Source organism: Syngnathus typhle, linkage group LG12 (genome assembly GCF_033458585.1).
Source record: "Syngnathus typhle isolate RoL2023-S1 ecotype Sweden linkage group LG12, RoL_Styp_1.0, whole genome shotgun sequence".
NCBI lineage: Eukaryota > Metazoa > Chordata > Actinopteri > Syngnathiformes > Syngnathidae > Syngnathus > Syngnathus typhle.
The window spans coordinates 12,149,075-12,161,737 of record NC_083749.1 but is presented as its reverse complement, the minus strand read 5'-3'; the positions used below and the strand labels follow the sequence as shown (position 1 = coordinate 12,161,737).

The following is a 12,663-nucleotide window of genomic DNA, read 5'->3' as shown; positions in this document are numbered from 1 at the left end:
TATTTAGACCGGCTCAAAGCATTTTGTCATAAAATCAATAATGTGTGGTCCACTGGCACTGTCACGGGGACCTGCGCGCCCCGGAGCGAGTCACAGAAACAAAATGCGTACCAACGGGAACACGCACATGAGCGAGCGCTCGTGATCGGGTGCGAGGGTGTTCTCCCCGTCCCTTCCCGGTTCACGTGCACGTAGGTGTCTGTTTGCAAGACAATCAGTGACACAGACACTTACTCATTCAAATTTCTGCACACCAAGGACTAAGGTGAAGTTAAGATCGGAGACTCTTCCAGTGATGCTGCACAGGGAAAGGCAAAATAACCCCTGGACTGGTGAAAGCGCTGTCTAATTACTACTAACTTTACAAACACTACTGCGCGTCCACACCGCCCACTCTTAGTGATAGACGACAAAAAGACTGTGGATGATTGTTTTGTAATTATGAAGTATTTTATAATGTATAAAATAGTAAAAAAGATCAAACGAAGAATGATTGAATTTGGATTAAAAATCTGACATGATACATCCAACCTGGCCTATGTAGTGCAATCGAAACGCCAATATCACCCTTCTCATTAATACAACAATAATACTAAAACAAACTTATTTGTATTTAATTTATTATTTTAATCTAACTAGTTGAAACTAACTAGTCTAACTGTTGATTTAGTTAATTTGCAATGGTAATGGTTCAAGGAATGTCAGTCCGAATGATCAGCCCCTATACATTTTCATCTAACCAAACCCCCCTTGCAAAAGGTTTGGACACCCCTGATATAGACTAAGACTCAGAGGTCTGCCACGCAGCCCCCTTCCTCAAATCCCCATAAGAAGACGTGACTTTATCGTGGTGGAGGGGTTTGCATGTCCCAATGATCCTAGTAGCCATGTTGTCTGGGGCTTCATACCCCTGGTAGTGTCACCCATGGCAAAAGGGTCCTAGGTGAGGGGCCAGACAAAGCACGGCTCATGCAAACCCCAACAGCTCAGTGGACTAGTGGTAGAGTGTCTGCCCTGAGACTAGAAGGTTGTGGGTTCAAACCCCGGCCGGGTCATACCAAAGACTATAAAAATGGGACCCATTGCCACCCTGCTTGGCACTCTGCATTAAGGGTTGGAACTGGGGGGTTATCACCAAATGATTCCCGAGCGCGGCACCGCTGCTGCTCACTGCTCCCCTCTCCCCCAAAGGCTGGATCAAAATCACATGGGGATGGGTTAAATGCAGAGGACAAATTTCACCACACCCAGATGTGTGTGTGCGCCGATCATTGGGACTTTGACTTTAACTTTATGAAGAAAAATATAAATGGACTTTGTTTTCCCGGGTCGCCGAGGCCCCCCTCTGGAGCCATGCCTGGAGTTGGGGCTCGAAGGCGAACATCTGGTGGCCAGGCCTTCGTCCATCGGGCCCGGCCGGGCACAGCCCAAAAAGAAAACGTGGGTCCCCCTTCCCATGGGCTCACCATCTGTGGGAGGAGCCAAAGGGGTTGGGTGCAAAGAGAGCTGGGCGGCGGCCAACGGCGGGGACCTTGGCGGTCCGATCCCCGGCTGCAGAAGCTGGCTCTTGGGACATGAAATGTCACCTCTCTGGCAGAAAAGTTCCGACTAGACATACTCGGACTTGCCTCCACACACAGTTTGGGTTCTGGTACAAGCCCTCTCGAGAGGGGCTGGACTCTCTTCCACTCTGGAGTTGCCTACGGTGAGAGGCGTCGAGCAGGTGTACTTATTGTCCCCCCGGCTGGGCGCCTGCACATTAGGGTTCACTACGGTGAACGAGAGGGTAGCCTCCCCCCGCCTTCGGGTGGGGGGGGGGGGGGATGGGTGCTGACTGTTGTTTGTGTCTCTGCATCAGACGGCAGCTCAGAGTACCCACCCTTTTTGGAGTCCTTGGAAGGAGTGCTGGAGAGCGCTCCTTCTAGGGACTCCATCGTTCTACTGGGGGACTTCAATGCTCGCGTGGGCAATGACAGTGAGACCTGGAAGGGGGTGATTGGGAGGAAGACAGGGAGACCTGGAAGGGCGTGATTGGGAGGAAGGCCCCCCCACCGATCTGAACCAAAGCTATTTTTGGACTTCTCTGCTCGACACGGATTGTCAATCATGAACACCATGTTTAATCATGAGGGTGTCTATGTGTGCACTTGGCACCAGGACACACTAGGCCGCAGTTCGATGATCGACTTTGTAGTCGTGTCATCGGATTTGTGGCCGCATGTTTTGGACACTCAGGTGAAGAGAGGGGCGGAGCTGTCAACTGAACACCACCTGGTGGTGGGTTGACTCCGATGGTGGGGAAGATGCCGGTCCAACCTGACAGATCCAAACGTACTCTGAGGGTCAGCTGGGAGCATCTGACAGAATCCCCTGTCAGGAAGAGCTTCAACTCCCACCTCGGGCAGAGCTTTTCCCACGTCCTGGAGGCGGCAGGAGAACTTGAGTCCTAGTGGACCATAATCTGTGCCTCGATTGTTGAGGCAGCCGACTGGCGCTGTGGCCGTAAGGTGGTCGGTGCCTGTCGTAGCGGCAACCCCCGAACCCGCTGGTGGGCACTGGCGGTAAGGGATGCCGTCAAGCTGAAAGAGGAGTCCTATCGGGCTGTTTTGGCCTGTGGGACTCCGGAGGCAGCCGACAGGTACCGGATGGCCAAGCAGAACGTGCCTTCGGCGGTTGCTGAGGAAAGAAAACCCGGGCGTGGGAGGAGTTTGGCGAGGCCATGGAGAATGACTTCCAGATGGCTTCAAGGAAATTCTGTCTCCCCCATCCGGCATCTCAGGAGGGGGAAGCAGTGTACCGTCAACACGCCTTTCATTGTGGAAGTAGGGCCTGGAGACTGAGGTGGACTCTCCAATCTCTGGGGTCGAAGTCAGGGAGGTAGTTAAAAAAAACCTTGGGGGCAAGGCCCTGGGGGTGGATCAGATCCGCCCAGAGTTTTTAAAGGCTCTGGATGTTGCGGGGCTGTCCTGGTTGACACGCCTCTACAGCATTGCGTGGACATCGGGGAGGGTGCCTCTGAATTGGCAGACTGGGGTGGTGGTTCCCCTCTTTAAGAAGGTGGACCGGAGGGTGTGTTCCAACTTCAGAGGAATCACACTCCTCAGCCTCCCTGGTAAGGTCTATTCAGGGGTGCTGGAGAGGAGGGTCCATTGGTAAGTTGAATCTCGGATTCAGAAGGAGCAGTGTGGTTTTCGTCCTGGCCGTGGAACACTGGACCAGCTCTATACCCTCGGCAGGATCCTCGAGGGTGCATGTGAGTTTGTCAACCAGTCCACATGTGTTTTGTGGACTTGGAGAAGGCGTGTGTCCCTCGGGAAGTTCTGTGGAGGGTGGTTCGGGAATACAGACCCCTAATTTCTAACCATGCTAATCAGTGACTATTCTGTTGACTCTAGGTTTCAACAACATCTGATGGTCTGGATGCTGATCTGTGGAAAGATGGACTTTTCAAGTCCAAGGTGACCCGATACCTGTGCTTCACCAGGGTATTCTCAAAAGAAAATGTAAATGTATTAATCTTGCTATCTGTGCATGAAATTCATCAATTGATTGATTGAACATTTATTGATCCCGGGGGTGGGAAATTCAGGCCCCAGTAGTATCCATACCACAGAGCGGGTATACAAAAGAGACACAGATGGCATGAGCGTAACTCAATAGGCTCTCATAAGGCTGCCACACAACGGCGTCACAAAGAAAGCCAGAAAGTGCGAAAGATAAAAGCCATCAAAGCAAAGCAAAAAGACAAAGGAAAGAAAGTAACAGCGGCCAACCAGCACCCCTCATTATCAGAACACCCCAAAACACACAAAATAGCCTCCACGGGGTCCATAGACAAGTGTAAGGGCAGTCCAGTTCAATGGCGCCCAATGGACCGTGGTCGTGAATCGGTGAAAACATCACAAAGCAGGCAAACATGTGAGCAGCGTCCTGGGCACCCAGTCAGGGCACGTGCAGATGGTCACCACGGGGCTAGCATGGCGAAGGTCGTTGGTTCTCACGAGCACGAGGGAGCGGACTCCCCACAGGGGTCGCGGCTGCAAGTCTAAGGCGAGGGATCTGGTCAGCACCGGCCGGATAAACAGGAAGCCGTCGTAGAGTTACGCCGATATCCGATCCGAAACGATACAGAAGTGCGGTAGAAGGCACCAGCATTGCCAAATGGACAAAAAGACTGAAAGAAAAAGGAGAAAAGAAGGAAATAAAGAGAAAAAGAGAGAATACTGCTGGGAGGCTGCCACTCACATCGGCGCCATACCAAAAAAAAGATAAGGGATGCACATAAACAAATCTGTATGTTTCTCAAAAGAAGACCAAAGGTTGTTGTTTGATGCTCATTTGGTTATTCTATGTCAAGTCGAAAACCCTCCTTACTGACATTTCCAGTTTTCTTGATTTTTGTTCTGTTAGTAGCTCATAATGCCAAATAAAATAATCATAATTTTGAACCTCAGCTCAAATGATTTTCGAGTTACGGCCAATCAAAGTTTGTGTGCCATGCCCATTTTTGGGATCCAGAAATTGCACACTAAATTTTGGACCATATTTGGAGGCCCTCATATTTTGTTTTAAGGTAGGTACAGTCCTATAAACTGCTATATATTTAGTTAATTATGAAAACTAAATTGCTGTGTTTGTGTAACGTATTAAAAGTCAAACTGAAATATTACTTTGAATCTACATGACACCATTTTAAAATCTGAAAATCCTCGTAGGGACCAAGAACCTCCTGCTCTCCCTGCTAGTGATGCCTCTGCTTCTGTGTGAAGGAGTTGGACACATTTTTGGGGGGGTGGGGGGCAAGTCATGTTTTCAGCACGTTGACTTCGAAAGAGACATTCATATTTTCAAGCTGGAACAACAGTATTATAGATGTCTACTTATGACGACTCTAAAATATCACAAGGATGAGTCTCTCTGTGGCTGATTAAAGAGCAAGAAATGCAGCCTCTCTGCAGCTAAAGTGCCTTCTACATCTGTCCATTTCTTCTCACCAGTCACTAACATCTGCAAACACGACGCGTTCCGAGAGGCTTTATGTAAGGTAAATTGTTCATACGTTAAATATTCCGTTGAAATTAGTAAGGATTCATTTGACTTTTTCCCCTGAAGTCCACCTTTTTCCCCTGAAGTCCACCTATGGGGTACCATCTCCGCCCCTATTCGAAAACAAGGTGCTTTAAATGGCCACATTAATCTGAAGGGTGAGCCTCATCGCTGGAAGTCCAGTGCTCCCAATTTTTCTAACAAGCCGACTTCCATTTTGAGAAACGTTTCTTTTCTTTTTTAAATACTTGGTCACGTTCTGTAGTAGACCTGGGATGTGTTCAATGACCACTCACACAGTCAGAAACCCGTTAATAGCACCAAAAAACATTGACGAGTACTTGAGCACATATGCGGTGGAATATGGATGGATGTTTTTTTAGAATTATACTAATGTAGAAGTTTGTTCCCAAGGTTATGAATGAGCTAAATATTTTGAATTTCAAATAGAAGTATTTATGACATTTTTGCTGTTGTGAATGAATGGGATTTTTGGGGTGAAAATTAAATTGTAAAAACTTTGAAACAAGGATAAAACAGTTTCCCAGATGACATACGTACATTTTAAAATTGAAGTTGCGTGTATCAGAAGGAAAATGTGGCAGGAAATGCAGGACAAAAAATGGGCAGAATAAAAAATAAAAATAAAGAATAAGAAGAACATATGTGAAATCCTCCGCCTTCACAAAATGAAGATCTGCTCTATTACCTAATGCCTGACTTTCTCTTGCTTTTTGTTTCCACCCACAATTCCTTTCTTGTTCTTACAGAGCCATTTAGGTAATGTTCTTGTTGACATGAAGCTGATCGATATAAAGGACACCCTGCCTGTGGGCTTTATACCAATCCAGGAGACTGTTGACACTCGTAAGTCACCACTTCAAGTCGTGAGTAATGTTTACTGACTGGACAGATATACACGATGCAACCAAAAAGGATTTGAAAGGAGAAACAACTACGATTGTAATTAGTCTATGCATTTATAAATAATTATAATATATACAGTATTTTCTGCAGTATAAGGCGCACTGGATTATAAGGCGCACCTTCATTGAATATTTTATTATAGAAACCCCTGACCACGGTTGCCATAATGCTGGAAGCAATGCGACCTTGTGATTTACTAGTCGTACTGAAACATTTTGGTAGAACGCTGTGTACAACCATTATGGCTCAACAAATTCACCCAATGATCCATATAGAAAACGTCCGGGGTTATAAGGCGCACTGTGTTGTTTTGAGTAAATTAAAGACTTTTAAGTGCGCCCTATAGTGGGTATTTTTCGGACTAAAAGTCGCTCCAGAATATATGTCGCATCAGCCATAAAATGCACAATAACGTGAAAAAAAAAACCACAAGTCGCTCTCCAGTAGAAGTCGCATTTTATTCAACAAAATCCAACACCAAGAACAGTCATGAACGAGCAACAATAGGCTAAATGATACGGTATTCTAACGTGACAAACACAAACGAGCTGAGAACGGGCCTGATGTAACAATAACAGTTATTGTTTATCAAACCATCTGTGTCACTCCAAATCGCTTAAAGCCATCGATCGAGTTGGTCCTCCTTTATGTTGTCAAACCTGCACTTTTTGTTAAAGTGACCGGCTTCCCATTAAAGGGTTCGGTAAGCCGGGGTGAAGGAACTCTCTGACCACTTAAGTTAAATTAATTCTAAAAGAATCAATATAATCTCTTTATGACGCCAATCCCTCTCAAGTCAAACGACGCTCGTGCTGAGGAACTCAAATTTGAGGCACGTCGTCAGAATAACCGCGCCATAATGATGGCTGGCTCCCTTCGGTTGTTTGATGCTTTTGTTATATTTCGGATATTTTTAGATGTCTTTGTTAAGACCTCAGGGATTCGTTGATCTAGCGCACACTTAGTTGTGCCAAAGTAACTATTTATATGGGTCTGCTCTACTTTGTTGCCGAAGTAGCGAGCCTACTTGTCTTTATTCGAGGAAGGGTCGAATTAATGGAAGTATGACAATAATAGTATTAGAGAAAAAAATTGATACATTAATCATTAATTCTAAAACTATAAATAAACTCCTAACTGTTGAAATGCTTCAACCAACTCGATTGTTTAAACGAATGATATTTTTAAAACGAATCAAATATTTAAGCGAAATAAAATTATCCTTCAAATAGTTTTGAAGGCAATTTAATTCGTCAATTGTCCGAGTTAGATTTGAACGCGGCTCGACAAGTACAGGACGGGCCCGCAACCAACGAACAATTGAATGGATTTGAATCCAACGATAATCCAACTAGTCTAGACACATTCGTTGTATTACTTAATTGAAGTAAATATTTAAACGAATTAAATATTTAACGGGATAAACTTATCCCTCAAATAATTTTGAAGGCAATTTAATGCATCAATTGTCCAAGTTGGATTTAGATGCGGCCCGACAAATACAAGACGGGCCTGCGACAAACGAGCAATTACCGTAATTTTCGGACTATAAATCGCGTTTTTTTTCATGGTTTGGGTGGGGGGGGGCGACTTATACTCAGGAGCGACTTATATACTTATATGGTTTTTTTCACTTTTTTGGGCATTTTATGGCTGGTGCGATTCATACTCCGGTGCGATTTATAGTCCGAAAATTACGGTAAATGGATTTGAATCCAACAATAATCCAACTAGTCTAATTTAAACACATCCGTTGATCTTATTTATCACGGTCCGATTTTATACCATAATAATTACCTGTAACCGAATCGAATTGTCAGATCAAAAACAATCGATTACCATACAAATTAGCGCACAACAAATTAAATGGTTATACAAGCCACATTTATTGAAAAAGTATGAAATAGAATTACAACTCTGAATTCCTCCAACAATTTGAACAATTTCACTCACTGATACCCATGCAAATAAAATCATTCAGTCACGGAGTCCTTTTGATTATAAAACATAAATCAGTAAAGTAGGAAAAGGTAGCTACAAGTTGTATGCTATTTTTGGTGGAAATAAGGTCAAGTGATCAGTTCGCTTTTATTTCTAAAATTCAAATTTGGGAAATAGGTTGGCCTCGAGAGGACCGGCCAACCAGCCGTCGGGCTGTCCTCCCCCCGGCTTAAACACGGAAAAATCCGTTCCCCTCACCTAGTTCCTTGTGAAATATCGTTAAATCCAATTCTTTGAGTAAATCCAAATTACCGTTTTTTTCCATGTATAATGCGCAAAATTTAACTAATTTATTGTCCTAAAATCTGGGGTGCGCATTATACATGGGTACAAAAAAAAAAAGAATTTTTTTTTTTTTTTTTTTCTAAATCCGGATATGATACGGAGGCCGCCATTACAGATGCGCTTTCTTCTCTGCTGTTCACTTCAAACACGCTCCATACGAACACAATGCTCTCGTATCAGACGCTTGCTCGATCACCTGCTCGTTTGCTGTCACAATGTACCCTACACAAATCCGAAACATTTCTTCGCTATTGAGGTTGCTAGCGCATGCGCAGTGATACTGACCGGCAGAATAACATCCGCTTGTTCCCAAAGATGATCTTTTTTCTGAAATAATTTTACGTTAACGGACTTAAGTAGGAGTCAAAATTTGGGTGCGTATTATACATGGGTACAGGCTTTTTTCCAGCATCAACATGCCATTTTTAGGGTGCGTATTATACATGGGGGCGCATTATACATGGAAAAAAACGGTAATCCAAGCAAACGATCTTGCGTTTTACACTGATTCCTGAGGCTGGAAAAAGTCTTGGAACTCTTGCGGGCTTCTTTGCGTATTAATGCTCTTTGGGAGAGAGAAGCCCTGTGGTTGTCAGCGGTGGCTTTTTCATAGGCCTCTCTGCCCCCTACTCCTTTACTGGCATCTATACTTCGCATATAGGATTGCACAATCTCAGTTGATCTGTGAGGATTGCGCAATCCCCTTTTGCCTCTCAGATGAGAACCACTGCTGATTCCGCGTCCTTACCCTGGATTGCCTAATCCAGGTTTTTCCCAGATTAGGCAAGACTGCTGCCCCTTGGCAGCTGTTTCCACTTTTTCATTTTTCCCACGAACTATTTTGCACCAAAAATACAGCTAACACGCTGGTAAACCCCTCTGCTTCCTTTTTAAATCCTTCACAACACTTTTCATGAAAATAAAACTTCAATGTTACATGTCAATAAAACATAAAATCATGAATCCTTGACTATACTGATTGAAACATCTCAAGACATTTGAATCAACTTTTTTGAATATTTCTTACTGATCAACACATCTCAAAACATTTGAATAAACTTTTTTGAATATTTCTTACTGATTAACACATCTCAAAACATTAGAATCAACCTTTTTGAATATCTCTTACTGATTAACATCTCAAAACATTTGAATACAGTTTTTTGAATATTTCGTACTGATTAACACATCACAAAACATTTGAATCAACCTTTTTGAATATCTCTTACGGATTAACACATCTCAAAACATTTGGATCAACCTTTTGAATATTTCTTAACACACCAACATATTCTAATGGTCGTGGGCACCTTGGTCCAATTATGTGAAAATATTGCTTTAAGCTGTTACTGAATATATGTAGCCAAGCAAAAAAATAAAATAAAAAATCCAAACATTTGTGCTTCCATGTGTGACTCAAAACCAACCCCGTGCTATTCTATTTATCCATATTTTTGCTACTTCAGCTTGTTTTGCTCGACTGCCCCTTCTGGTCTCATGTAAAGGTTTGGCACCATCTCTTGGAAAAATCTGGAATTTCAGCAATGCCAATTAACCCAATAATTCTCTATTCACATTTTGCACCATCTGCTGCTAAAATTTGGAATTTCAGCTATGCCAATTTATTCCTGGGAACAATCCAATATTCACATTTTGCACCATCTGTATTCCCCATCCACCATGTTACTTGACAATGTAAACAAGTCCGACGTCAGCGGCGCGTTGCAGTTCAAATTTTTCTACAGGGCCATATAACAATATAAAAACTGTATGAAATAACAAATATAAACAACAATTTTATCGAACCATCCGTGTCACTCCAAATCAATAGATCAGTCAGAATCTTCGTCTTCCGTGTCACTTGAAAAAAGAACCCCCCCCCCCCAAAAAAACACAGCTGTTGACACCGGAACTACGTGCGCTGCTGACGTTAGACTAGATATATCAAGTAATGTAATATAAACAACAATTTTATCGAACCATCCGTGTCACTCCAAATCAATATTCATCCTCTGTGTCAAAAAAAACAAAACAAAACAAAACAAAACAGCTGTCGATTCCGGACCTACATGCACGCTGGCGTCAGTCTCGTTGGCGGCTCCAATTATTCCACAGATCTACGTATATACCGTAATCTTCGGACTATAAATCGCGTTTTTTTTTTCATAGTTTGGGTGGGGGGGGCAATTTATACTCAGGAGCGACACATCACTTACTTACAAGTATAGTTGACCACCTCACATGCTTTGATATATTTATCTTGAACATATTCAAAACATGAAAAATAGAGAGAAAAAAACAGTAAGTAATTAACACTTTAAAGCGCCATATCCTCTGGACATCTCCTCTGTCACCAGGATGACATAAAGGACGAGAAATTTGATCGATGGATTTAATGATCTGGAGTGACACCGATGGTTTGATATTATTTCTTATATACGTAGTAGTTATTTGATATATAAACTATATCTCGTTATATGGACCTGTGGAATATTTTGAAGTGCAAGCGCCGTCAGCAGCGCGCACCCGGTCGGCATTGTTGACAAAGGATGATCGATGGATTTAAAGATTTGGAGTGACACAGATGGTTTGATAATATTATTGTTTATATAATAGTTATTTGATATATAATTTATACATTGTTATATGGGACTGTGGAATATTTTGAAGTGCAACCGCCGTCAGCAGCGCACACCCGGCCGGCATTGTTGACGTAAAGGACGATCAATGGATTTAATAAATTGGAGTGACACATATGGTTTTATACAGGGCTGTGGACTCGGTCTGACTTTTGCTCCGAGTCCGAGTCCGGCCTCTTGGCCACGAGTCCGAGTCCGGCTGTCCATTTTTTCTGTGAATTCATGTGACAGTTTTGTGATGGCTTTGTTTTTATTAAACATATAAACGAATACAATAAACAGATACTTTCAAGTTTTAATAATTAATTACCGTTTTTTTCCGTGTATAGTGCGCAAAATTTAACTAATTTATTGTCCTAAAATCTGGGGTGCGCATTTTTTTTTCAAGTCCCAATGATCGTCACACACGCAGGGAGGCAATGGGTCCCATTTTTATAGTCTTTGGTATGGTCTTAACTAGGCTGGATGTCATTTTTTTTTGTTGGCGTTGATTTCTCCGACTGCCCGTAAACGCACCACCGAGACGTTGAAGAGGAATAAAAACACCCTTGGAAACCAAAACTTGCCCCTCGTCGTGACTCGGAGCCGCAACAAATGTTTCGGATTTGTGTAGGGTACATTGTGACAGACAGCAAACGAGCAGGTGATGGAGCAAGCCTTGTCTGATACGAGAGCATTGCGCTCGTATGGAGCGTGTTTGAAGTGAACAGCAGAGACGAAAGGAACAAGGCAAAGTGTTGTGAAATAAAATATTACCTGTAATACGGATTTAGGTAGAGAACTGAACTCTCGCTCTTTATATAGCTGACGTGTCTTGCGCATTCGTTCTGCGCATCTGTAATTGCGGCCTCCGTATGATATCCGGTTTGCGTGTGTGCGCGTGTGAGCGAGAGAGAGCGAGAGAGAGAGTGCGAGAGAGAACGCTCAACCGTAGCGCGCCGCCGACCGCCCAACTGCACCACGCTGGTCGCATTATTGTGACAGAGCCGTCGCTGAAATTTAGAAGATATTTTTAAAGTCCTGATGTACTTTCTAAAATTTAAGTGGACCTCAGTGCGCACTGCGCAGGGAGCTTAATTTGGTGCGGTCGCGCAACCGCAGCGCGCCGGGCGCTCACTGTCGCATTGCTTAAAGAGCGCCTTTGTGTTTTAGGATGAACAGCAGAGACCAAAGGAACAAGGCAAAGTGTTGTGAAATAAAATATTACCTGTAATACGCATTTTGTTATTTGCTGATTGAAACTGCTAATTAAACTGTGAATTGAAACTAATAGGAAGAAAACAACTCTCGCTCTTTATATAGCTGACGTGTCTTGCGCATCCGTTCTGTGCATTTTATTTCACAACACTTTGCCTTGTTCCTTTCTTCTCTGCTGTTCACTTCAAACACGCTCCATGCGACCGCAATGCTCTCATATCAGACAAGGCTTGCTCGATCACCTGCTCGTTTGCTGTCTGTCACAATGTACCCTACACAAATCCGAAACATTTGTTGCGGCTCCGAGTCACGACGAGGGGCATGTTTTGGTTTCCAAGGGTGTTTTTATTCCTCTTCAACGTCTCTCCCATACAGAGCCGCCTCTTTCCCGTGCGCGCACGGAGCGCGGTGGTGCGTTTATGGGCAGTCTGAGAAATCAACGCCAACAAAAAAAATTACATCCAGCCTAGTTAAGACCATACCAAAGACTATAAAAATGGGACCCATTGCCTCCCTGCGTGTGACGATCATTGGGACTTAAAAAAAAAAAAAAAAAAAATCATAAAAA

At 43.5% G+C, this 12,663-nt stretch overlaps 1 protein-coding gene across 12 annotated transcripts in view; it reads left to right on the top strand.

The window, feature by feature from the left end:
• The window catches only part of mvb12ba (multivesicular body subunit 12Ba), a 106,871-nt gene that overhangs the window by 26,999 nt on the left and 67,209 nt on the right, over positions 1-12,663 (top strand). For 7 of the 12 annotated variants that reach the window (XM_061293905.1, XM_061293898.1, XM_061293899.1 and 4 more), the window contains 2 exons: positions 3,396-3,503; positions 5,817-5,913. In XM_061293905.1, coding sequence (XP_061149889.1) covers positions 3,396-3,503; positions 5,817-5,913 — 205 coding nt within the window. The remainder of the gene's footprint in view (positions 1-3,395; positions 3,504-5,816; positions 5,914-12,663) is intronic. The other 5 variants (XM_061293903.1, XM_061293904.1, XM_061293902.1 and 2 more) reach the window with 2 other exon arrangements.